General features: G+C 44.7%; 1 protein-coding gene across 1 annotated transcript in view; it reads right to left on the bottom strand.

Moving 5' to 3' along the window:
- Positions 1-211: 211 nt before the first annotated feature.
- Positions 212-25179, bottom strand: part of LOC144805427 (uncharacterized) — a 44935-nt gene continuing 19967 nt past the window's right edge. The window contains 3 exon segments of the mRNA XM_078671985.1: positions 212-274; positions 15091-15337; positions 15339-17888. Of these exon segments, the coding sequence (XP_078528111.1) occupies positions 212-274; positions 15091-15337; positions 15339-17167 (2139 nt within the window). The 5' untranslated portion in view covers positions 17168-17888.

Here is a 25179-nt window from a genome sequence, read left to right as displayed (position 1 = left end):
TAAAGAGGATTAGTCTAGGTGTCAAGATTAAAACCACGCTTAGTAGTTGAAGAGTTAAACTACATTAAGGCGCTGTGCAGGACGGTCGACATGTTTCAGCTTGATGGAGAAATACTCCAGCATTCTTCAGGACCTAATGGATGGGTAGCTACTGCAACAAACTGTGATATGTTCAAAAAATAAAATTATCGTGCAATTGTACTTCAAATAGTCATGCATCTACCAGGAACTTGGAGCCCCAATGTCCACTGGAGACAGACAAGTAATCTTCTTCCTGTAGAAAGACAAAAATACACAACATATATTCGTTTTTACACAAGCATCCACATAATCACACGGTTACCACATAGACACAACACACCTGCGAGAACAATTTGCATTCCGCATTACAATAAGCATATTAGCTCTATCACATAGAGGCATTTCCTCATAGTGATACTCACCCAGCTTTGTGTGGGTGATGGCCTCACCTCACCCGGCAACCGCTCGGGAAATTGAGGCCCCGCTCTAATGTGTAGAAAATAAAAGGACACAGTTAGCGCACAGTTCCTCTGTGCCCAGCCAAATAGCTCTACACAAATAACCCAAGAAACGTGTGATAGACACCCATCTGCCTTGCCAAAAAACTGACTCCAAGGTAAGACCAACAGGGGGCACTCAAGATGAGTAATTTCCGGTCGGTCGTACTAAGGTTTATTGAGTGCATCTCAGAATAATATTGAAAGCTGATCAAAGCCACTTATGACTTTATATGTCACCGTATGTGACACTAAATAAGTATCAGAATATGCAGCGGACAAGATTTCCAGAGTCTATAAGCATTGGAATGGAGTCTATAGAGGCTACAGACACATATTAATCCCAGACTAGACCAACAGTAGACACTAAAGATAAGTAGCGTACTAAGGTCTATTAAGTATATCTCAGAATGATATTGAAAACTGATCAAAGCCACTTGCGGCTTTCTATGTCACAGTATATGACACTACATAAGTATCAGGATATGCAGCGGACGAAATTCCCAGAGTTTATACAAACAATTAACACTTAGGACTACCTCTGCTGACACCAGTTGAATAAAAACAGTCAAAGCCTCAGGAACCTTACCTATCCGTCGGTACCCAATGCTCACGACCGAGCGGAAGTGGAGGTACCGACGGGACCGCTCTCTATGCTTATATCCAGAGGATGATTGAATAATAGGCTCACCGCGGTGTCCAATAAGCGGCAGTACCACCGCATATGGATAATCTAGGCACACCTCAAAGGGGCCATTGGTACACCCCTATGCATATAAATTGCAAACTGTTGAGAACGCGTTTCCCTCAGCCGGCACACCGTGGGGTTCTAATCCCTCACGCATGCGCCATTACACTTGGGACTACAGAGTAGGAAGCACTGTGCCAATGGGCATGCGCCGTGCTGCCGGTGGACCGCCATATAGCCGATTACGATGTGAAAAGAAGTCCATTCACAAATATACATCGCAAATTAGCTGTGACTCCTAAGCAGCGAGTCAAAGCAAACCAAACCCCATGTGTATTTCTACGGGCTCTCCAAACAATGTTTATAAAACCGCCATACAAATGGTATTTACATAGCTATGTGCGATATAATATTAGTACTGATGCAAAAAAGACTAATAACTGGAGAGTTTAGAAACTGGGCTCACACCACACTTCGAACGGACACCACACCGTTGGATTTCAGTAACAAGTTATTTATAAGCAGTAAAAGAAAGAAGCACTCTTATGTACACAATGATCGAGGGATCACAAAGTCTTGAGGCTTCGGGAAGAGGGAAGCGGGACAGTCTTTAGCCTTTGGGCCAGTACGAGGCGTACCCTGCGCACAGCTCTCAATCCTCAAGCCGGGGGATTCAGAAGGTGATGGCGTACTGGCTGCTTCACTTACGTTGGGTCGACTCGGTCGTGATGGCGATCTCGATGGTCCAGCCAGACCAGAGTACTCCTCGAGCCGCGACGAGGTCAGCAGGGCTCGATCCGGAGAAGTTCGTGAGGAGCCGCGTCAGCGTCAGCAGGGCTCAGATGGTTACAGGTTCAAGCTCGAGCCGCGACAGCGTCAGCAGGGCTCCGAGGTCTTAGAGAGGACGAGCCGCGACAGCGTCAGCAGGGCTCAGATGGTTACAGGTTCAAGCTCGAGCCGCGACAGCGTCAGCAGGGCTCCGTGGTCTTAGAGAGGACGAGCCGCGACAGGGTCAGCAGGGCTCAGATGGTTACAGGTTCAAGCTCGAGCCGCGACAGCGTCAGCAGGGCTCCGAGGTCTTAGAGAGGATGAGCCGCGACAGCATCAGCAGGGCTCCGATGGTTACGAGTTCAGCTTGAGCCACGACAGTGTCAGCAGGGCTCAGGTGGTTCAGTTCCTTGTTGCGAAGAGGGAGCCGTGACAGCGTCAGCAGGGCTCAGTGATGCGACGTTGAGTTCTTCTCAGGGTCAGCCGCGATCAGATCTTCAGGGCTTCAGGTCCAAGATACAACTGCCCGCTAGTTGTCGGGCGGGCCTTGATATAGTCCATTGGCCCTTTGATGTCCGGACCTTTGCAGACAGAGGTCTCATGTCCTGGGGGCTGGTCGTTGGCGAGGTCCGGCAGTTGGCTCTTTGATCCTTTGAAAAGATGGGTCCGGGAATTCCCAGATGCCCAGCGGGTTTGGAGCCAGCCCTCGGGGAGGCCAGAGGTGCAATCGAAACTGGCCCACAAGGGGAGGCCAAAGGTGTGACAGATTCCAGTCTCTCAGTCTGATTCAGGTGAAGCGGGAGATCAGTCAACCACCACCTCACAGTGGCACTTATAGGCAGCAAAATCGTTTATCGAATTACCTCTCAAGGGCCTTCCTGCCCTCTCACAGTACCTGTGCATAGGAGATGGACCCAACATTCTCCTCCAAGTTAGGGGAGAGTAGTTGGCCTAACAGCTAGGGCGGCGGTCGACCTCGAACCTAGGGAAATGGGTTCAAGTCTCAGCAATGATGCTTAACATCCTGTGATTCTGGGCAAATCACTTAATCTCCCCGTGCCTAACAAAAATGAATGTGTCCTAATGTAACACAACTGGTGCTATGTAATTCGCTCTGATACCCTATTCGGGTCAAGTCGCACTATATAAAACTCTATTAGGACTGGCTCAGATATTGGTACCATCTGTGCTTTTCTTCAGGGGCTTTATACCATGCTGTATGCATACGCCAATGGGCCTGAGGGGTTTGCAACCGTCGAAGTTTATGGTCGAGTTCCAGAAAATCATGATCAGAGGTACTGTTTGGGAGGATTAAGATGTAAACGTTTACAATGGACGCACGAGGTGAAAGTATAGTCCACGTCCCTCAGGTGCGTCAATCACCATGGATCCATCAAGGCATGATCATCAATAATGTCAGAGAGGATGAACCCCTCTCGGGCTGCCTGGTTAGATGGTTTCTGGACTTGTCAAGGTGCCATATTCCAGCACCCCCCTCATGAATACCCCGGCTGCCCCAAAGGAGAGCAGGAGTTTGGTCAGCCGCCGGGGCATAGATAGAGCCCACACACAAAGACTCATTGAGAATCTGAACCTTGGCAAAAATATATCTGCCCAGGGGGGTCCCGCCATGTTTGCAGTATGCAAACCCCCAAGGATTTGTGAAATAAGATGTCCAACCCACTCTCCCCCTGTTCCAAAGGAGTAGGTGGGTGTGTAAGGGTAGTCTGGATCCCGCTGGCATGTAGTACCGTACTCATCCAATCCCTTCTGAGTTTATCATGTTCAATAGGTGACAGGTGTGTTTCCTGGATCAATGCTTCATCAAGAAAGTGTATCTTCTGAAATAAGAGGATATTCTGCCTCTTGATAAAATGGGTCAGGCTGTTGACATTAAAGGGCATATTTAGAATCCAGTGGCGGAGCACGGCGTTGGCCTCCTTGGCTTAACACCGCGCTCTCCACTTCCAAAATACAGGGCTGTACTGTATTTACAAGAATACGGTGCAGCCCTGCATTTCTCCCTATGCCGATGCTACATTTAGCTGCTTAGCGTCAATGCAGGCAGCCTTGCACCATAGTGCAAGGATTCCTGAGTTGAGGGGAACAGGCCTGAACAGTACCACGCATCAGTGGTTAGACTAACGCATTTCAATGTGGTGGTCCGCATCACTGTAATGAAATGCAGTCACACATTTTTATAGCTTTCTGAGCTGTCAAATGCTGGAGCACTGCTATAATAATTAGAAGTCAAACTGAGCACAGCTGATCTCATACATTTAGGGGTTCTGGTTTAGCTACATTCAGGCACAGTACTCCGATCCATCACGTGAGACATCCTGTGATTCTGGGCAAATCATTCAATATTGCCGTGCCTAACAAAAATGAATGTGTCAATCTGTAATGCAACTGGTGCTCATATAAAGCACTATGATCCCCTATAACTCTGGGTCGAGTGCAAGCTTAATGAAACTCCGAAATAAATACAGGGGACATTCCTATTCCAACTCTAATGCTAACCCTATGAAGCACCCTACAACTTTAGGGCTATTCACTCCATGAACAACCTGCTAGACAAAATGGCCCCATTGCAACTGAAAAGAACATCCGCAAAAGACTCAAACCATGGTATGATGGGAGACTGAATGTTGACAGACGCTCGCTTAGAGTAATTGAACAACGCTGGAGTTCTACACCCTCAGCCGACCTCCTCAAACTTCTAAGAACTTCCAGAAACGCTTATTTTAGAAAGATCAGAAAATCCAAAACCGATTTCTTCAGGTCTCAACTAGACCCAGCCAAGAACCGCCCCAAAAAGCTATTCGATCTTATCAAAGCCCAAACTAAGAGCCTACCTAATGTCCTCAACGCCAGCCCACTCTCTCTTCCCAACTGTGATGAATTTGCCTCCTTCTTCGCCTCTAAGACAGAATCCATTAAATCAGATCTACTCAAGGACCTAATATCCATCTGAGACTTGAAAAAGAGCCCATCACTGCCCCTGGCTGGTGCTCTTGCGAATAACCTCCCATTATTTAAACTAAAAACAATGCAACTTGGTCCCACTTCAACACTTACTGTGAAGACACCATATTAAAGACGCTAAACGCGCTGAAACCCTCCAATCACTTCACTGACCCGCTCCCTGCGAACTACCTAAAAAACTTCATTCCTCTCTTACTACCCCTCTGGACCAAGATCATTAACACATCCCTCCTTCAAGGATCCATTCCAGACATCCTGAAAACTGGGCAGGCCTCGCCTTACCTTAAGAAAACTACAGCGGACCCCTCGGACCCTAATAAATATTGTCCGATCTCTAATATCCCTATGTTAGCCAAACTCCTGGAAAAATGCATTAATATACATCTGAACAATCACATTGATCGATTCAACTTGTTGAACCAATTTCAATTAGGCTTCAGATCACAGCACCGAATCGGCCATGACACATATATTAGATGACGCTCTAAAAATCCTCGACCAAAATGAAGCCTGTCTACTAATCCTACTCGACCTGTCATCAACTTTTGACACCGTCAAATACGACAACCTGCTTGATCGCCTGAAACACAGAATGGGAATGTCCGGAAATGAATTTAACTGTTGCGCCTGCTTCCTTCAAAATAGATCCCAAAGATTCAAGGTCAACCAATCCCTGTCCATCCCCAAGCCCGTCACACTGGGAGTTCGACAAGGCTCCTCCCTCTCTCCCACCCTGTTCAACCTGTTCATGGAACCTCTTACTGATCGTCTCAGCCTCACCAAGATACACTTCCACATGTATGCAGACAACACCCAAATATACATCAAGATACACTCACTGGAGGACATCAAACCGCTCAACACCACCCTACAAAAAACCCAAACTTGGCTGGCCGAAAACCATCTACAACTTAACTCCCTCAAAACGGAATTCCTTTTAATCGCTCCCCCTAACAAAACTCACACTATCATGGATTGGATGAAGCACCTAACAGCTCTAAATGGACAACCGCTCATAGTCGACTCAGCAAAATCTCTAGGGGTAACGCTGGACAATAACTTAAAGAAACACATTAGCGCCTCAACAAAAGGCAACTTCCATCTAAAGACCCTTCAAAAACTGAAACCCTTTCTGCCCGCATACGACTTCAAACAAGCAGTTGAAGCCCTAGTAATCCCCCGCGTGGAATAAGGAGCAGTAACCTTATGCGGCCTCCCAAGGTCATCAACAGCCCCGCTAAGAGCCACGATGAACTCAGCTGCACGACTCATCACTGGTACTAAGAGAAACACTCACATTTCCCCAGACCTGAGAGCCCTCAACTGGCTACCGTTTGAAGCCAGAATTCATCTAAAAATCGCTTGCACAACGCACAAGGCCCTCTACCACAAGGCCTCACAATACCTAGCTCAGAAACTGGTGCTCTCTGCGGGCAGCAGAGCCTCCAGGAGTGGCAAGACTCTTCTCCTACAACCTCAATGATTTGCCAAGAAAAAAACTTATTACCGGTCCTTTTCTGGTATGGCTCCGAGGATATGGAACGCTTTGCCCAGTAAAACAAGAATGAACCCTTCCACTGCCTCCTTCCAAAGAGAAGTCAAAGCTATCCTCATGGTTAAATTCATGTGAATTCTATGACTATTTACTGTATTTTTGCCTGTATATGTGACTGTATATTTTATTGGTTGTGTCTTTGTATACCATATCTTGCCTTCTATTGATGACCTGTAAAGCGCTCTGATACTCGCAAGAGTCTGGTTCGTGCTATATAAAACCTTCAAAATAAAAACAAATAAATAAATACTTACACAAAGCGGGACTGTAATCCAAGTCAGAGTTTCAAACCTACTACTTCCTAAAGTAAGCCTAAAGGAGGTTCTGGCGGTGCCCGACCAAAAGTACCAGTGGAAACCAAGTTGCGTGAAGTTTGAGTGGTTTTCTAGGGTCAGCTCAACTGCAGCGGTTTGGGGAAAATGACTCTTCCCCCCTTCAAGAATTCGACACCAGCCGCTGAACTAGTGGCTTAAGTACTGTCAGTAAATTATTTTGAGAGGGCCATCGGGCATAAGCATTCAATGCCCATGATCTTCCAGAAGAAGGCTTGTTTGTCCCTTGTGAGCACTGAGCATTTCTGGACAGGAACCGGTGAAGTTTCTGCCCCCACACGGGATCAAACAAGTCCTCGTGGATCTCAAGGACCAGCAGCTCTGTGCCTGCGATCAGGGTCGATCAGCAGCCCGAGTTTTGTTGCATTTTCCTGAAGTGTTCACCCCTTGTCTGCTACAGGTGTTGATGAAGAGGGTTGTAATACGTTGGAACTGACAGAGGGACTGTCTGTTGTTTACTTACCAGTCACCTATAGGGCCTGCTGGAGAGAGTCTAGAATAGGGTGGGTTTATGAGAGAGAGTTTAGCGTTCACTCACCAGCCGCCTACAGGTGCTGGTGGAGAGGGCGTAGAATAGGGTGGGTTTGCAGGTATGATGAGGTATGGCTGACCTTGGCCATGGAGCGGCGCTGTTAGCAGATAAATGTACACACTCTTGCTGGCAGTACTAACAGTGCCACACAGGGCTTGGCATCACCATCATCGTTCCTTTGTAAAGCGTACATGTTTCTATTCCTTTCATGTTTTACATCTCAAACCTTGATTTCCAAACCTGTGCTGAATATACTCAGCCAGCAGCCCATCTGGACATGGTTTGAGGGGGCCTGATCCAGTCACTTATTGCAATGGTGAGGATGATTAAGTGGTGATAAACAGGTTCGACTTTGAAATCCATCGGCTTTGAGTCTCTTTGCCCTCTCCTTTAAGATTTGACTAACCAACAGTGTTACATCAGGCCCCTCACACCTCTCCGATGAGGAACACCCTCGACCAGTGGTCTTAAAACCTTTTAATGCCACGCCCCCAACCCAACAGCGATCGTCGGGCGCCCCTCAGAATTGTTTACAACTATTCTATTCAATTCGCAATGTTTAAGTATGTCTAGCCTAATTTAAAAATTGCAGTTAAGTACTGTTTTAAGAATGCAATCAAATACATGATTGCCAAACATACTATTCTGGTCAGGCAGGCTTTAATATAGCCTTATGGCCCGCTGACGAAGGCCTGCATCTCTGGACTATAACGGTTTCAGGGCCTTTAACAAGTGGTATATCCCAAGGCTGAAGGGCTATAAGGCTATTGGAACATTCCACCCACCAAGGGTAGAATGTATTAAATTAAAAAGATAAAAACATGAAGACAAACATTGGAATGTTGGAGCTACGGACTTATACCAGCCATTACAAGCCCGGAGCTGCTTCAATGGAGCTCCCAACATTCCAATGTTCTAATAATGTAGTGTAGGTTCTATATTCCCAATAGACTCTGCACATTGGAATAATATATACTGTAGGTTAGACGTAGGACTGAGGTCTACTAGGTCTCTACCGAATATATTAAACTTAATTGTGAGTGCCAGCTAGCTCAGAGGTCACTAGAAACTTTCTCGAATTCACAAGAAGGGATTAGTTTCTGACAACCGCATAAACATGACAACTTTGTTTCCCATGAAATAAGAAATCAATCTCTAGAGTCTCTGAAACAATAGATAACTATTTCACTCAGTCAATCGTGCATGCTTCGTTTCACCAAAGGTGCTGAGAAAATAGAGAGACGGGCGTTTTCAATAAAGAGTATTTATTGAACAGTCTTCTTTCTCAAGCATAAGAAATGAACTGCTCCAATAGCAATACTGGTTATAAAGTACAGGGCATATAATACGAACAGTATTATAAAGTAGTACTGTAAAAGCATGGTATGGTTTCTATGCCATAAATTTACTAAAATATATAAAATACATACAGTGATAAAAGAATGGCTAAAAGTACTCAACTGGTGTTTCTAAAATACGCCTACCCCGGTATACCTGACCTAAGCCTAGCACTAGGGAAGAAGTAAGTGAGGAGTAGTTTAAGTTTAGTATTTATTTGCCAAGAATCTAAGCAAGAATTCTCTTAGGGTCTAATCAGCTCCGTACCTTGATTTGGAATGAAGGAGGTCTTGTATCTCTCTCTCAGGACTCGATTTCCCAGATACCCGCAAAGGTAGTCCGGAAACACTGGAGCTGGATTTCTCGCCCAGAGAAAAGACAGCATCTCTCAGTGCGTCTGCTGGAGGGTCAGCTTCCTTCGGCACTTGCGGCTGCAGGGCGTCGGGCAAGTAGTTAGTCAATCTGCTCCAAAACCACTGTGTGTTTGTCTGGGCAAATGTAGGCATATTTATACCTTGAAGGTGCTGAATTTGACGTAACATTGGACTTAATAACGTCACTCGAAGACCCAATTCCTCAAAATCTCCAGGATTTCTTGGATAACTTAATATTCAAGCAGGGGGAAGTCCCTAGCTGCTGAAGGCTGGTTTTTCCAAGAAATCGTTGTTGATTCTCGGAACTTAGTGGAAGTAGCCGTGCCGTATTTGGGCTGCATGGTTCAGGCCTAAATATGGTAATGATTTCTTTGCCTATATAAGGGTCTGATAAAATATACCTATATAAGGGCATGAATCGGGACAATTACACTAGGGCCCTAGATTCGATTACAACAATAACAGGTACAAGTACCCAGAGTGTGTTTATTTGAAGTGGGGGTGGGGGTTTTGAAGAACATTTGGAGTTCCGTCCCTTTTGACATATACTCGTAGCTAGGATATAATGGACAAAACATGTTTGTGATGGCCCATTGGAGAGTAGCTTACTGCCGCTCATTATCTTCAGCTTAAAACAAAGCACAGTTATCAGCATAATGCTTCTTTTGATCAGAGCCTAGTGCCCCACCTGGAATCATCTCAGGCCCCTCTAGGAGGGCCCTCCCCCAGTCTGAAGCCCCCTGCCCGAGACATACATTTCAAGCATTCTCAGTTCCTCAAAAAAAAAATCACATACGAGCTGACAGAATGTGAGTGAATGAATCAATCAAGGTTTATTTAGGAATTAATTAATATTTCACGAAATTGATACAGCAATAGCACAGAAGAACAAGTAAACAACCGTAATGCATTTTAACATCAACTAAGCAATTCATAAACACTGGTAGGAAACAAGAAACTGGTGGATCAAAAGGATAAGATACATCCAACTTCTAAAACAGATTACACGTTTGATTAAACATTCGAAGATACACAAACTGACTAAAAAGATTCTATGGTTAATCACGCCGCTAGTTAAATCAAACCTGCGGAAATATGTTACCAGCAGCATCCTCCAACTTATGGGTCAATGGAATTCTTAAGATAATGAAGTCACTTTTTGACCTAAAACTCTATAGTTTGTTTATGTCATACTGTTGGCCAATTACTACAGAACGTCCAAATCATGTAAGGTTAGGAGGAATGTTAGATTCTCACACTAGTGTTCTTAAAAAAATAATTTTAATTTAAAGGGCTTTAATACAGTGAAAATGTATCTCAATACATAACTGTTGGCAAATTGCCACGTTGTTATCATATTATCCATCCCCTCGGACTCAGCAATAAGGTGTTTCAGAAATGTATGACCTTTTTATTCTGTACGCTGCAGTAAAAGCTAGGGACAGCTGTCTTGTTCATCAACCAAACTACCTTTTAAATATGTTTGAGCATCCCCAGTGCCCTCCACCTAGATTGAGAAACCAGTCCTCGGTGAACACCCACCATGTCATACAGGACAGGTAGCCAAGGCGATAGGGAGTCATCTTTCTTTACTTGAATATCATTGGTTCGCAAAGCCTTCCATACCAAAAGTGCCATGGTGGATGGAAGTTGTAGATGTGCTATGCTCTTTCTAGCATTTTACGGTAACTAAAGGTTTCATTTCCAAGTCCTGAAAGTGACCTCATCCTAGTCAACCGGACATTGACCTAGTGTGCTAGCTTTATAGGCTTATCGGCTAGCACCTGTTTTAAAGAGAACCAGGGGCAGAAAAAGGTTTACACAATCAAAAGAACAAAATACAATCAATTTCATATCACCATTTTTTGTGTCAATTGTTTTGGTTCTCTTAAATTTCCAAATGACTCAGCCTCACTAGTATATATATTCAATTGTATGAATATTTAGATATGGTGTCCTGGCCTTAGAAGTGCTGGAGTGAATATGTGCACAAAATGAGGACGTTTTAACACAATTCCATACACAGATTTGGGCTGGATAAACTGTGTGATGACAGCGATCCTTGTGCCAATCATCCACACTCGAGCTCATCAGGTAACAAAGACAATCATCAGTACAGACTACGTACTTCTCCCTATCTTGGCTCAGTCCAGGAGGGCTTTCAGTTCCATTATAGTCAATTATACATTTAAAGTTAAGCTTCCATAGGACTATGGAATTATTATTCCCTAGAGGAACCCACAGAATTCTCTTTTACAAGTTACATACAACAACAGCTCAAGCAGTTGCTGCTCATTAACACCAGCGGAGGGCGCCATAGATTGCTTTTGCTCAAACTTTAGCACTGTATGTTCTTACAGGGGCTTTAAGGAACAGCCTTCCTTCCATACTAAGAAAAAGCTTAAAACACTCGGTTAGTCCTGGACACAGGAAGAACGACATTCTGGATATGATTGTGGCATAAAGATTTAAACAAAAAGCCAACCCTTAAATAACTGTAGCTTTATAACTGTTCACCCTTCGAAGGTGCTCACAGCTTTCTGAGAAACTCTTTGTACTCGACTCCTTTATTCCACGTCCATCACAGGCACCGTTGTTCTAGATATAACACAATCTAACACCCAGTATATAAAGTTGCACTAAATAAAAACCTTTAAAAAAGTCTCTTTGGAATATGACAAATCTATGTCTACATCCCTCTTGTAGCAGAATACATACAGGTACTGAAAATGTTATGGCATTTTTATGGATTATTAACAAGGGTAGTGCCAGGACACAGACACATTTTTAGCTTTCCATAGAAATGATACATTGGTTGGACAAAAATGACTGAATTAAAAGAAGTGCAGCCCAGGTCTTTGTATCACAAGTAGCACTTCTCTCTCCATCAACACAGGAGAGCTAGTCCCATCTCAAAGAAACCTTGTCAGTCATGTGAATGCCAAAAGTAGAGCCATTCTGAGAACAGTCACACTGTCGAGAGAGGACCCCCTTCTAATGCCACCTCTAACAGACTCCCTGCTGACAGCAGGCACACTGTCGAGACAGGACCCCTTTCTAATGGCACCTCTGCCAGACTCCCTGCTGACAGCAGTCACGCTGTCGAGACAGGACCCCTTTCTAATGGCACCTCTGCCAGACTCCCTGCTGACAGCAGTCATGCTGTCGAGACAGGACCCCCTTATAATGCCACCTGTGCCAGACTCCTGCTGACAGCAGTCACACTGTCGAGACAGGACCCCCTTCTAATGCCACCTCTAACAGACTCCCTGCTGACAGCAGTCACACTGACAAGACAGGACCCTCTTCTAACGCCACCTCTGCCAGACTCCCTGGTGACAGCAGTCACATAATTGAGATAGGACCCCCTTCGAATGCCACCTCTGCCAGTCTCCCTGCTGACAGCAGTCACATAATTGAGACAGGACCCCCTTCGAATGCCACCTCTGCCAGACTACCTGCTGACAGCAGTCACACTGTCGAGACAGGACCACCTTCTAATGCCACCTCTAACAGACTCCCTGCTGACAGCAGTCACACTGACAAGACAGGACCCTCTTCTAACGCCACCTCTGCCAGACTCCCTGGTGACAGCAGTCACACTGTCGAGACAGGACCCCCTTCTAATGCCACCTCTGCCAGGCTCCCTGCTGACAGCAGTCACACTGTAGAGACAGGACCCCCTTCTAATGCCACCTCTAACAGACTCCCTGCTGACAGCAGTCACACTGACAAGACAGGACCCTCTTCTAACGCCACCTCTGCCAGACTCCCTGGTGACAGCAGTCACACTGTCGAGACAGGACTCCCTTCTAATGCCACCTCTGCCAGGCTCCCTGCTGACAGCAGTCACACTGTCGAGACAGGACCCCCTTCTACTGCCACCTCTGCCAGACTACCTGCTAACAGCAGTCACACTGACAAGACAGGACCGTCTTCTAACACCACCTCTGCCAGACTCCCTGGTGACAGCAGTCACACTGTCGAGGCAAGGCCTCCCTCTAATGCCCCCTCTGCCAGACTCCCTGCTGACAGCAGTCACACCTTCGAGACAGGACGCCCTTCTAATGCTACCTGTGCCAGACTCCCTGCTGACAGCAGTCACACTGTCGAGACGTGAACCCCTTCTAATGCCACCTGTGCCAGACTCCATGCTGACAGAAGTCACACTGTCGAGACAGGACCCCCTTCTTGTGCCACCTGTGCCAGACTCCATGCTGACAGCACAAATTATCTTGAGTTTAGGGGCGCAATATCATTTCTTTACAATCAGCAGTAAAATGCCAAAATCCAAATCATTTTTTTATTCTATTACATATCTTAAAAACATGCCTTTCTTTCTAATATGTAAAACTTGGTCATTATTGTGTACATTTTATAGCATCGTGATTGGTTCTACCTTTATATTTTTTTTATACAATCAATCTTTTTTTTCATTTCTTTTGTGGAACAATCATGTCAAAATCCAGATCCATTAGCCATCAAAAAATCATCGTCCAAGAATGTAAAATGGTGATTTTGCTTAACTATCACACAGTTAGTGTCAACTATCAGTGACTTTTGTAAATGATTCCTCATTCTCCTGAAGAGAAGCTGCGTGCTCACCCTGGCTATCACACAGCTACAGCTCCGCGACCCTCATTATTGATCCTGCACTCTTCTGAAGTGTGCTCAGCCTGGCAATCACACAGCTGCAGCTCTGCGACCTTCATTATTGATCCTGCACTCTTCTGAAGTGTCCTCGGCATGGCTATCACACAGCTGCAGCTCTGAGACCTTCATTATTGATCCTGCACTCTTCTGAAGTGTGCTCGGCCTGGCTATCACACAGCTGCAGTTCTGCGACCTTCATTATTGATCCTGCACTTTTCTGAATTGTTGTCAGCCTGCCTATCAAACAGCGGCAGATCTGTGACCTTCATTATTGATCCTGCACTCTTCTTAAGTGTACTCGGCCTGGCTGTCACACAGTTGAAGCTCTGTGACCTTCATTATTGATCCTGCACTCTTCTGAAGTGTGCTCGGCCTGGCTATCACACAGTTGAAGCTCTGTGACCTTCATTATTGATCCTGCACTCTTCTTTAGTGTGCTCGGCCTGGCTATCACACAGCTGGAGCTCTGTGACCTTCATTATTGATCCTGCAGTCTTCTGAAGTATGCTCCACCTGGATATCACACAGCTGCAGCTCTGTGACCTTCATTATTGAGCCTGCATTCTTCTGAGGTGAAGTCCTCAACCTGGCTGTCACACAGTTGAAGCTCTGTGACCTTCATTATTGATCCTGCACTCTTCTGAAGTATGCTCGGCCTGGCTATCATACAGCTGGAGCTCTGCGACCTTCCTTATTGAGCCTGCACTTTTCTGAAGTGTACTCGGCCTGGCAGTCACACAGTTGAAGCTCTGTGACCTTCATTACTGATCCTGCACTCTTCTGAAGTGTGCTCGGCCTGGCTATCACACAGTTGAAGCTCTGTGACCTTCATTATTGATCCTGCACTCTTCTGAACTGTGCTCGGCCTGGCTATCACTCAGCTGGAGCTTTGCGACCTTCATTATTGATCCTGCACTCTTCTGAAGTGAGCTCGGCCTGGATGTCACACAGCTGCAGCTCTGTGACCTTCGTTACTGATCCTGCACTCTTCTGAAGTGTGCTCGGCCTGGCTGTCACACAGTTGTAGCTCTGTGACCTTCATTATTGATCCTGCACTCTTCTGAAGAGAGGCTGACGTCTTTGTAGCTTTGAAAGTTGACAAAAGATCTTCACACATTTACTGCAATGACATGGCTTTTCCCGTGTGTGTTCGCAGATCAGTACTTAATATTGAATATTCATAAAACCTACTTCAACATTCACTGCACTTGAATGATTCCTGTGCGTGTTTTCTGATGCCGTTTTGGACCTGATATATATATATATATATATATATATATATATATATATATATATATATATATATATATATATATATCCATTGTCACACTCCTTGTTGGTTTTTACAGTGTGTATTCGCTGATATTTTCTTAATGTTGATGATTCACTAAAACTACTTCTAGATTCATGGCAATGATATGGTTTTTCCCTAGTGTGTGTTCTCTGATGCGGTTTCAGTTGTGATAATCGACTAAACCTCTTAAAACATTCTCTGCAATTATATGGTTTTTCTCCTGTGTGTGTTCTCTGATGGCGCTTTAGGTCTGATAATCGACTAAAGCTCTTTAGACATTCACTGCACTTGAATGTTTTTTCCCGTGTGCGTTTGCTGATGAATCCTTAATGTTGAAGATTCACTAAAACTTCTTTCACATTCACTGCACTTGATTGATTTTTCCCCTGTGTGAGTTCTCTGGTGCCGTTTTAGTCTTGATAAATATATAAAGCTCTTCCCACATTCATTGCACTTGAATGGGTTTTCCCCAGTGTGTGTTCTCTGATGCTGTTTTAGGTCTGACAATCGAATAAACCTCTTCTCACATTCACTGCACTGGTATTGATTTTCCCCGGTGTGTGTTTTCTGATGCTGTTTTAGGTGTGATGATTGACAAAAGCTCTTCACACATTCACTGCACTTAAATGGTTTTTCCCCTGTGTGTCTTCGCTGATGAATCCTTAATGTTGAAGATCGACTAAAACTACTTTCACATTCACTGCACTTGAATGATTTTTCCCCTGTGTGTATTTGCTGATGAATCCTTAATGTTGATGAATTACTAAAACTTCTTCCACATTCACTGCACTTAAATGGTTTTTCCCCTGTGTGTATTCTCTGATGAATCCTTAATGTTGCTGAATTACTAAAACTTCTTCCACATTCACTGCACTTAAATGGTTTTTCCCCAGTGTGTGTTCGCAGATGTTTTGTTAATGTTGATGAATCACTAAAACTTCTTCCACATTCACTGCACTGGAATGGTTTTTCTCCAGTGTGTGTTCGCTGATGCTGTTTTAGGTGTGATATTTGATTAAACCTCTTCACACATTCAGTGCAATTATATGGTTTTTCTCCAGTGTGTCTTCTCAGATGGCATTTTAGGTCTGATAATCGACTAAAGCTCTTCAAACATTCACTGCACTTGAATGGTTTTTCCCCTGTGTGTATTCGCTGATGAATCCTTAACGTTGAAGATTCACTAAAACTACTTTCACATTCACTGCACTGGAATCGTTTTCCCCCTGTGTGTGTTCTCTGATGCCGTTTTAGTCCTAATAAATATATAAAGCTCTTCCCACATTCATTGCAATTGAATGGTTTTTCCCCAGTGTGTGTTCGCAGATGTCTCCTTAATGTTGATGATTCACTAAAACTTCTTCCACATTCACTGCACTGGAATGGTTTTTCCCCAGTGTGTATTCGCTGATGCTGTTTTAGGTGTGATAATTGGTTAAACCTCTTCACACATTCAGTGCAATTATATGGTTTTTCCCCTGCGTGTGTTCTCAGATGGTATTTTAGGTCTGATGATTGACTAAAGCTCTTCAAACATTCACTGCACTTGAATGGTTTTTCCCCTGTGTGTGTTCTCTGATGCCGTTTTAGTCCTGATAAATATATAAAGCTCTTCCCACATTCATTGCAATTGAATGGTTTGTTCCCTGTGTGTGTTCTCAGATGTTTCCTTAATGTTGATGAATCACTAAAACTTCTTCCACATTCACTGCACTGGAATGGTTTTTCCCCAGTGTGTATTCGCTGATGCTGTTTTAGGTGTGATAATTGGTTAAACCTCTTCACACATTCAGTGCAATTATATGGTTTTTCCCCTGCGTGTGTTTGCTGATGTGTCTGGAGTCCTGATACCTGGCTAAAGCTCTTCATACATTCAGTGCAATTATATGTTTTTTCCTCTGTGTGTGTTCGTTGATGTCTTTTTAGGCCTGATAACTGAATAAAGCACTTTACACATTCAGTGCATTTGAATAGTTTTTTCCCTGTGTGTGTTTGCTGATGGGGTTTCAATATTGATGACAAACTAAAGCTCTCACTGCATGTGTCTGAGACTTCTCTCTTGGTTAGTGTCTCTGGCTCTGGTATATACTTGTTTACATCCATTGACTGTACTTCCTGAAGGGCCAACATGACTGATAAAGCACTTGTGTTATTCTTGCATTCCCCGTATGAGTCGTATTTTGCACGTTTGTTTTCCAATTAAAGAATAAAGTGGAATGGTCACCAACTATTTTCCAATCTCATAACGTGTGTAAGGCTTCTTCGTGGGAGATTGGGTCTTTAGACTGGATAATGGTTCTCCATACTTGCGGGTAAAGATTCCTTGTCCTTCTGGTCGATGCACACTGGGACAGTGCTCTGTATTTTAGACAGCAGAACCCCTATTTCTTTTAACCTTCACTTGTCTGACTCCACTCCGTTGCGCTTTTCAATGGTTGCTGTGGATTGGTCTGAAACAGTTTGCAATACACCTCTAGCACTGAAAGGTGGCTTGGTATTATTTAAGGAAGCACAGCACTGCTGTAACCACCTTATACCGACTTCATGATCAAAGCTGTTATTGCACATGTTTACACAAGAGGAGGTTTATCAGTGTTGTCTTAATTTTCTGGAGGTTATTTCTTCGTTTTGAGGCATGGAGGTGCACAGCTGAGACTCGTGGAATCACTGAATTTCTCGTGTCCCTTGTCCCTTCTTTCAGGATGTCTCAGTTTATGTTCGGGTTCAGCTGGCTCTCACGGCACTTATGTTTTCCTGAAAACTGGAACTCAATATTTCGGACTTCGTCTTTGCAGATTTACAGTGTTATCTTCCTCATTTTGAAACATTTCGTACAATCAAAGATTGTTTTCTGTCGGATGTAAAAAGATTTAAAATTACTTAAAGGGAAACATAAAGGAATGTGCACACATAATCTTTAATTGATTGTATAAATATCTCTTGATTACCATTTCTGAAACTTATGAAGGCATATTTAACCATACACAGAAATTTACATAAAAGTTGCTTTGACTTCCACATCTTACTTATTTCAGCAAAGGTGTTCATGAATAAGTTAGTAAAAAAAAAGGGCGCTCGCATAGCACTCATACACTAGTTACAGCTTTAGGTAGATGCATATGGTCAAGGTTTTGTTAAAACAAGAACAGCTCTTTGAGTAAGAGATGTGAGATGGATCAGGAAGACTCGAGACAGAAGGGTGGACATCAGGATGTTGCGCCATAAATCAAATATTGCTGCTCGCAGAGGTGCCTGGCTTCATCCACTACACCCACAATATGCAGTAGAGCAGCAGTTTAATGATTGTAACTTACTTTGTGGTTTTACTTCTCTCAAATATTTGTCAGTATTATCCACTGGGGAGGAAGTTCCACGGATGGACTAGGAGATTGAGCTGGGCTGCTCTGTTGTTTAGTTGTCTCACCTCTAACTTTAGAGCTCGAGATGGCACACTAGCCTGGCGGCCTACTAGTAGACAGCTGTGGTGCATCAGCGTAGCAAGAGCACAGATGGTGCGCCAAAGCCAAACCTGTTATCGCCCTTTCACCCCTGGACCATGTCAAGCACCCCAAACACTCTCTTAAAAACATCTCTTAAGCCAAACTGCTCTGTCCATATACCCTGCACCTCTGCTGCCCTCCATACAAGGTAGGGCCTGTTCTTAAATGTATTCACCTGCACCTCACATGCATAGACCTGCTTTCAACATTCCTTTTCCAGCACAAAACCTGCGAACAAGATTTTACAACCATGTAATTCCCATGACCTTTCATGGGTCTCCCCTCCTACGCAAGCTTTTCAACATCACCTGTACAAACCACTGTGGCCATATTTAATGGAACAATACTGAGGTGCGCTCATTCTTTCCACAAGAGGGAGAATTCCCCAGAACAGCACACACTGTTTATTATTTATTTTGATCTATTCAGCTTATAAAGCGCACTTTCACCTTGCAGGCATCTTGGCGCTAAGCAACTCAGAGTACAGGTGTGTCGGATACATGGCCAGACAACTAAGTCTTGGGGAACAGCCAGGTTTTCAAACTTCTTCTAAAAGGGAAGAGCTCCCTAATTTGTCTGATCTCCCACGGGAGCTCGTTCCACAGTTTGGCCGCTATCACCCCAAAGGATCTACCCCCTGACCTGACTTTCCTAAACCTCGGTACCTTCATTAGTCTCGCTGATGAGGAGCGGAGCCTTCTTGTAGGGATATACCGATCACATTGTTTTGGGCATTAGCGCAGGACCCATCCTAATAAGGGCTTTAAAGACAAGGCAAAGAGATTGAAATAGAACTGGTTCAAGCTCTATGTCTCTCTCGGCTGGACTACGGAAGGGGAGATGTGGGCCCTTCTTTTTAAGCCAGTGATGAGTCTCGCTGCCCCATTAGTAGATGCTCTTAGGGGAGCTCTAGTAGCTGTGGGGAGACCGCATAGCGAGACTCATCACTGGCTTAAAATGAAGGGCCCACATCTCCCCTGACCTTAAATCTCTAAACTGGCTACCATTTGAAGCCAGAATTCACCAACTCTAAAAATAAAATAAATAAACTCTCTGTCTCAGAGGAAGCCAGTGCAGTTCTTCCTAGACTGCAGATGTAGAGGACCTTCTGGGCAGCCCTAGGACTACCTTGGCTGCTGCTGACTGGATCCTCTGTAGTCTGTCCAAAAGGAACTTCGGGGAGTCAAGCAATAGGGCATTACAGTAGTCTAACCTACTGAGAATCGTACACCTTACCACTAGCGCACGCGCCTGAGGAGGTAGCAAAGGGAAGATTTTTCCGCAGGGATCTAATGATCACAAAACATCAAGCTTTCGTTTTTGTAACCTGAGCTTCCATTGTAAGTTTGTTGTCAAACATATTGCCCAGGTTACGGACCGCTTTTACAGGCCGAACTGCGGTTGAATTACCAGAGGGCCAAAAATTGCAAGGAAGGACATGAGGAATCCTGCTCACTGAGCAGGAAATCACCTCAGTCTTCCCTGCATTAAATTGTAATGAGTTGTCCTTAAGCTAACGGGCTGTGTCCTGCAGACAGTTGTGAAACACATCAACTGACGTCGAGTCCTCTCCCTCAAAGGAGAGAATCAGCTGCGTGTCGTCAGCATAGTTTACGATGTCAATATTGTATGCTTTGATGACCGCAATCAGGGGTTTCAAATAAATATTAAATAAAATAGGGCTAATTGCCGAGCCCTGTGGCACACCATGCGACACGTTGGAGAAGGCAGATTGGAAAGGAGGGAGGGACACCACCTGCTGTCTGTCCTGTAGAAAAGACCGAAACCATCGTAAGGCACAGCCCCTCACCCCAACCTCGCTCAATCTTCTTAGCAGGATCTCATGGTTGACCGTATCAAAGGCGGCAGACAGGTTGAGCAGGATCAGCACTGCTGCCTGACCCCTGTCTGCCCACCTCTGAAGGTCATCCATAACGGTCACCAAGGCCATCTCGGTACCGTGGGCTGGCCGAAATCCGAACTGCACCTCCTCCAGCAAGTTATGTTGCTCCAGGTGCCTAGAAAGAGTGTTACTGACTACACGTTCCACAATCTTGGCCGGGAACGGCAACAAGGAAATAGGCCTATAGTTCTTACAACACTCTGGATCAAGAGAAGACTTCTTCAGCAGAGGTGTCACCAGAGCTTGCTTCCATTGGGGAGGGACCACACCACTGGCTAAAGACTGATTACAGATCAAGCGGAGAGTTGGAAACAGTTCTTCCTCAAACTCCTTCCAAATCTTGTGTGATACTGGGTCTAGGGGAGAACCGGAGGAAATACCCCGTGCCACCCTACTAAAATCCTCCGCCGCCAGAAGCACAAACTCAGATAGATATTCAGCGGCCTGACAAGCGGTGCTAATATCCACACCTTCAAAGTCACTCACCACAGGAGCGTCAACGCTCGTAGCCTCAGAGACTACACTCCCTGCTGCCGGATGGCCACCCTCCAGATCATCAATGATCAATTGGATTTTCGCCTGGAAGAACCTGGCCAGGTTCTCACAGAGTTCTTGAGAGGGGGTATCACATTCTTAGAATAGTCAGGGCTAGTAAGGCTGTTCAGGATGTGAAAACTGTTTCTAGAGCTGTTAGAGGCATTGCAGATTAAGGAAGAGAAATAGCCAGCCTTAGACCTTCTGATCTCCTTCTTATAATCCATTAATTTTGAGTTTCCACAAGAGCTTGTCCATCTCCTTGTAGCCTCGCCTCCATCTCCTCTCAGCCTGTTTGCACGCTAATTTCAGGTCTTTCAAAGTATCATTAAACCACCGGACCCTGCCCCTACATCTATGTTTTTTCAGGGGGGCACAAGAGTCCAAGGCCGAGGTGATTTCAGACACAGAGAGGCATAATTCTCCTCAACTGGCTTGTCTAATGAGAAACAATCCCTGACCTTGAACACAATATCAGAACCCCTCATCCCTGTGAGAGCCTTCCAATCTCTACTGATATATTCTGTTGTGGAGTGAGATACCTGAGTATTAAGGGTTTTAAAGTTAGCAAAGAATTTAATCAGAAAGTGATCCGTCCATTCCATAGGCAGAATTTTGCCAATATGCAGAAGATGGGTTTCTGAGAAAATGAAATCAAGAAGATGCCCGGCTTTATGAGTGGCCTTGGAGACCCGCTGAAAGAGGCCAAGACCTTCACATGAGTGAAGTACATTATACAAACCAGAGTCAAGAGAGCCATTTAACCACAAATTAAAATCACCCAAAATTACTAATCTATGATGCGTGGCTGCCATATTAGTGAGGGTATCCAACAGTGATTGCTGCTGCTGTACACTAAAAGCCCCGGGGGGTCTGTAACAGATAATCTCCATCAAAATAAGACCAGAATCATTTTTAATGGTCATGCCGAATAGTTCCAGTCCAGTAACCACATCAATATCAATAGTCCCCATCTTCAAGGTATCTTTATAAATTACTCCAACCCCCGCCCCCCCTCCCGTTCAGCCTGCACATAAGATAAAGATAAAGTGCCCTCTGCGACTCTCACACATGCCCGGCAAGTACAGAGCCCCTACACAGCTTTTACAAAGGGCCAGATGCTTAGCACTGCTTTTCAAATACACACAAAATGCCATAGGCACAGCTCAACAATGTAAAATCAAAGTATTTCACAGTGTGAAATGCACCGCCAAATGATCCAACATGTGCAGCATGCCACCAAGGTTCTTTACTATCTCAACTGCGTCCTACAGCAGCCAAGTTTGCTGTCACCAAAGTGTTCTTCCTTTGAAAAAGGTGCTATGCATGTGGTATTTGTACAGCACAAACCTAACCAAAAAGCAGCTGAGCTCCCTATCGGTCCAAGGCAGGCACAGAGTCAACGAGTGATAGGTGAGGTAGCTGGATAGTGGATTGTTATTGCATTGTGATCGAAGAGCCTGAAACTAGCAGCATGTGTGCTAATTCCTCAGCAGCTTTCCCTCTATGTCATATAGAGCGGGTGCAGGCCAAGATCAGACAGAAATAAAACATTTATAGCTCAGCAATATTCAGAGATATAGTAGCGGAAAGTAGGATGCTGGCTTCCAATAACAGAGCACTGAGCACTCCACCTCAGCCAATCTTTAACGATTGTTTGAAGAACAGAGCAACAGGAAGGTGTTTTAAATGCCGACCATCAACCTTTCACCAGCTGCACACGGGGGACTGCATTGGCTATATGAACGCTGTGCTCCGCAACCACTCAAGTCATGCATACAGGCGCTTCAACATGTTAGCCAAGTGTCCTGGAACCCTCGATTCCAATTCACACAATTTAACTACACACATTACAGTTAACTCTCCCCCCGCCGTATCAAGAGCGCGTTTCCTGATTCGACACCAGAGTGTCTGTGCTGTAAACTGGCAGACGATAGCTTCTAACATATGGTGTGGGGGTGCCCACCACTACAGGTGTCATGGCTCGAGGTTACAGCCACCATAGCAGAACTCACAGACCATACAATGTCAACTACCCCTGAATCCTGCCTGCTAGGCCCTGACCCTAAAGCAAAGAGGGGGCAAACACTTACACAGGTTCATAGACCTTGCATACATACTTTTCAAGTGACAAATAGCAATGTCTTAGAAAGCGGCCTCTGTGCCGGACACTAAGAGGTGGCTGCATACACTCCTGCACTGTGCACGAGCAAAGAACAACACACTACACATGCTACTCTCTAGAGGAGTGGGGAGAATGGGTGGGGGTGTGGGAAGGTAGGATCTGCTTTCATGGTTACCCTCACTTTTTGCTGGTGTCATACTCTTTTTCTGACGAGTCTGACTGAGATCCTGCTAATCAGGACCCGAGTCACTGTGCTTCCTTCCTAAATTGGCTTTGGTGAGTGCCTTGGTACATTCCTAATTGGCTGCTGGTGTACCCTAGTAAGTCCCTAGTATATGGTACTAGATACCTAGTGCCTAGGTACTCCAGGGGACCCCCATAGGCTGCACCATGTGTTGTGCCACCCATAAGGGTCCCTCCTAACTCTGACTACAGGCATGCCATTGCAGCCTGTGTGAGTTGGTGCAAGTACAATTGTACCCAAGTATGATGTATATCCTCCTGTTCATGTGATCTCTGTTCCCCTGTGGACAGTGGGGCCAGAAGCCGCATCGGCAGATTGCCTGGATTAGACATTATGTTGATCTACACTTAAGTGTTCCCGGCAGCCTCCTCCTTACATACTACTTCCTTATAATGTATTGTTTTATTGACGCACTGTCTGCTATTAGGATCGACATGTTTCATAGTCCTCACCATCCTCCTTGCCCTGTGATCACCCTTTACCTTAGCCCCCTCGCTGCCAGGCCTTTTGTCCCCCTGTGCCACTCCCTTTTTTGTTAAAACCACCATCTTCCCAGCTTTCAGGGACAGGCAGACATTTGTCAGAAAACCAACATTTTCTACAATGTTTTGGCATTTTACTAGGAAATAAGCTATTTTCCTATTTTTTGTGCTTTCAACCGCCTTCCAGTTAGTGGTAGAAATGGGTGTAAAACCAATAATGGATCCCGGAAAGCAATAGATTTATGAAAAAAGACATAATTCTGAATTTAGCAAGAGGTCAATTGTGTAGATCCTTCAAGGTTTTCCTTTAAAAGTAACAGTTGAAATAAAAAAAATATTGAATTTGAGTTCAAAACAACAGCCATTTGTGCCTACATTTTCACCTGTAACTTCTCACTATCTTAGATTGTTTAAAGCAATATACCGTTATGTTTGCAGGACCCTTCTGTTAGCGGGGATATATCAGGCTTGTAGGTTCACCAAGAACCCGAGATACCCAGAGCCAATAACTGAGCTGCACCTTGCAATGGTCATTCATTGTGTACCGGGGAGACAGCAATTCATTTGGTAAAATATAAAGAGAGAAAAATAGGTATCAAAGAAACCTATGTATTTCTCATATTGGGAACAAGATAAGGAGTTTTGAAGCAGTGGTTATTTGCACATCTCTGAATTTGTGGGTAGCAATGCCAGCATGTGAATTAAGGGGCATTTTTCAAAATGTCTTTTTTACCAACTGTGTTATATTTTCGAAGGCAGAAATTCCTAGAAAAACAGCTGCTAATAACACTTGTTCTACTATTCTGGGTTCCCCTAAGTCTACCGATAAAAACGGTACCTCACTTGTGTGAGTAGGCCTAAAGCCTGTGACAGGAAATGGGTCAAAATGCAACATGGATATTTTTTGAAAACTAGACACCCAGGGGAATCCAGGATGGGGTGACTTGTGTGGCTATCACCAGGTTCTGTTACCCAGAATCCCTTGCAAACCTCAAACTTTGTAAAACAAAAAACATTTCCCTCACATTTCTGTGATGGAACGTTCTGGAATCTGTGGGGAGCCACAAACTTCCAACCTCCCAGCATTCCACCAAGTGTCTCGATAAAATTGTTACCCCACTTATGTGGGTAGGTTTAGAGCCCGCAACAGGAAATGGCCCAAAATAAAAGAAATGTGGTCACATAATCTTTTGCAAGGAAAACAGACCCTTCTTTCGCAACGTGCCTACCTGTGGATTTTAGACCCTAGTTCAGCCGGCACGAAGGGAAACAAGGCAACAGGAAATTGCCCAAAACATACTGTGGAGACTTCAAAATGATTGATCACAAAAAGATATGGTTTCGCGAGGGAGTC

This window comes from Lissotriton helveticus (genome assembly GCF_964261635.1).
Source record: "Lissotriton helveticus chromosome 1_1 unlocalized genomic scaffold, aLisHel1.1 SUPER_1_unloc_1, whole genome shotgun sequence".
NCBI classification, from domain to species: domain Eukaryota; kingdom Metazoa; phylum Chordata; class Amphibia; order Caudata; family Salamandridae; genus Lissotriton; species Lissotriton helveticus.
Note: the sequence above shows the minus strand (reverse complement) of the source record. Positions and strands in the feature narration are given on the sequence as shown.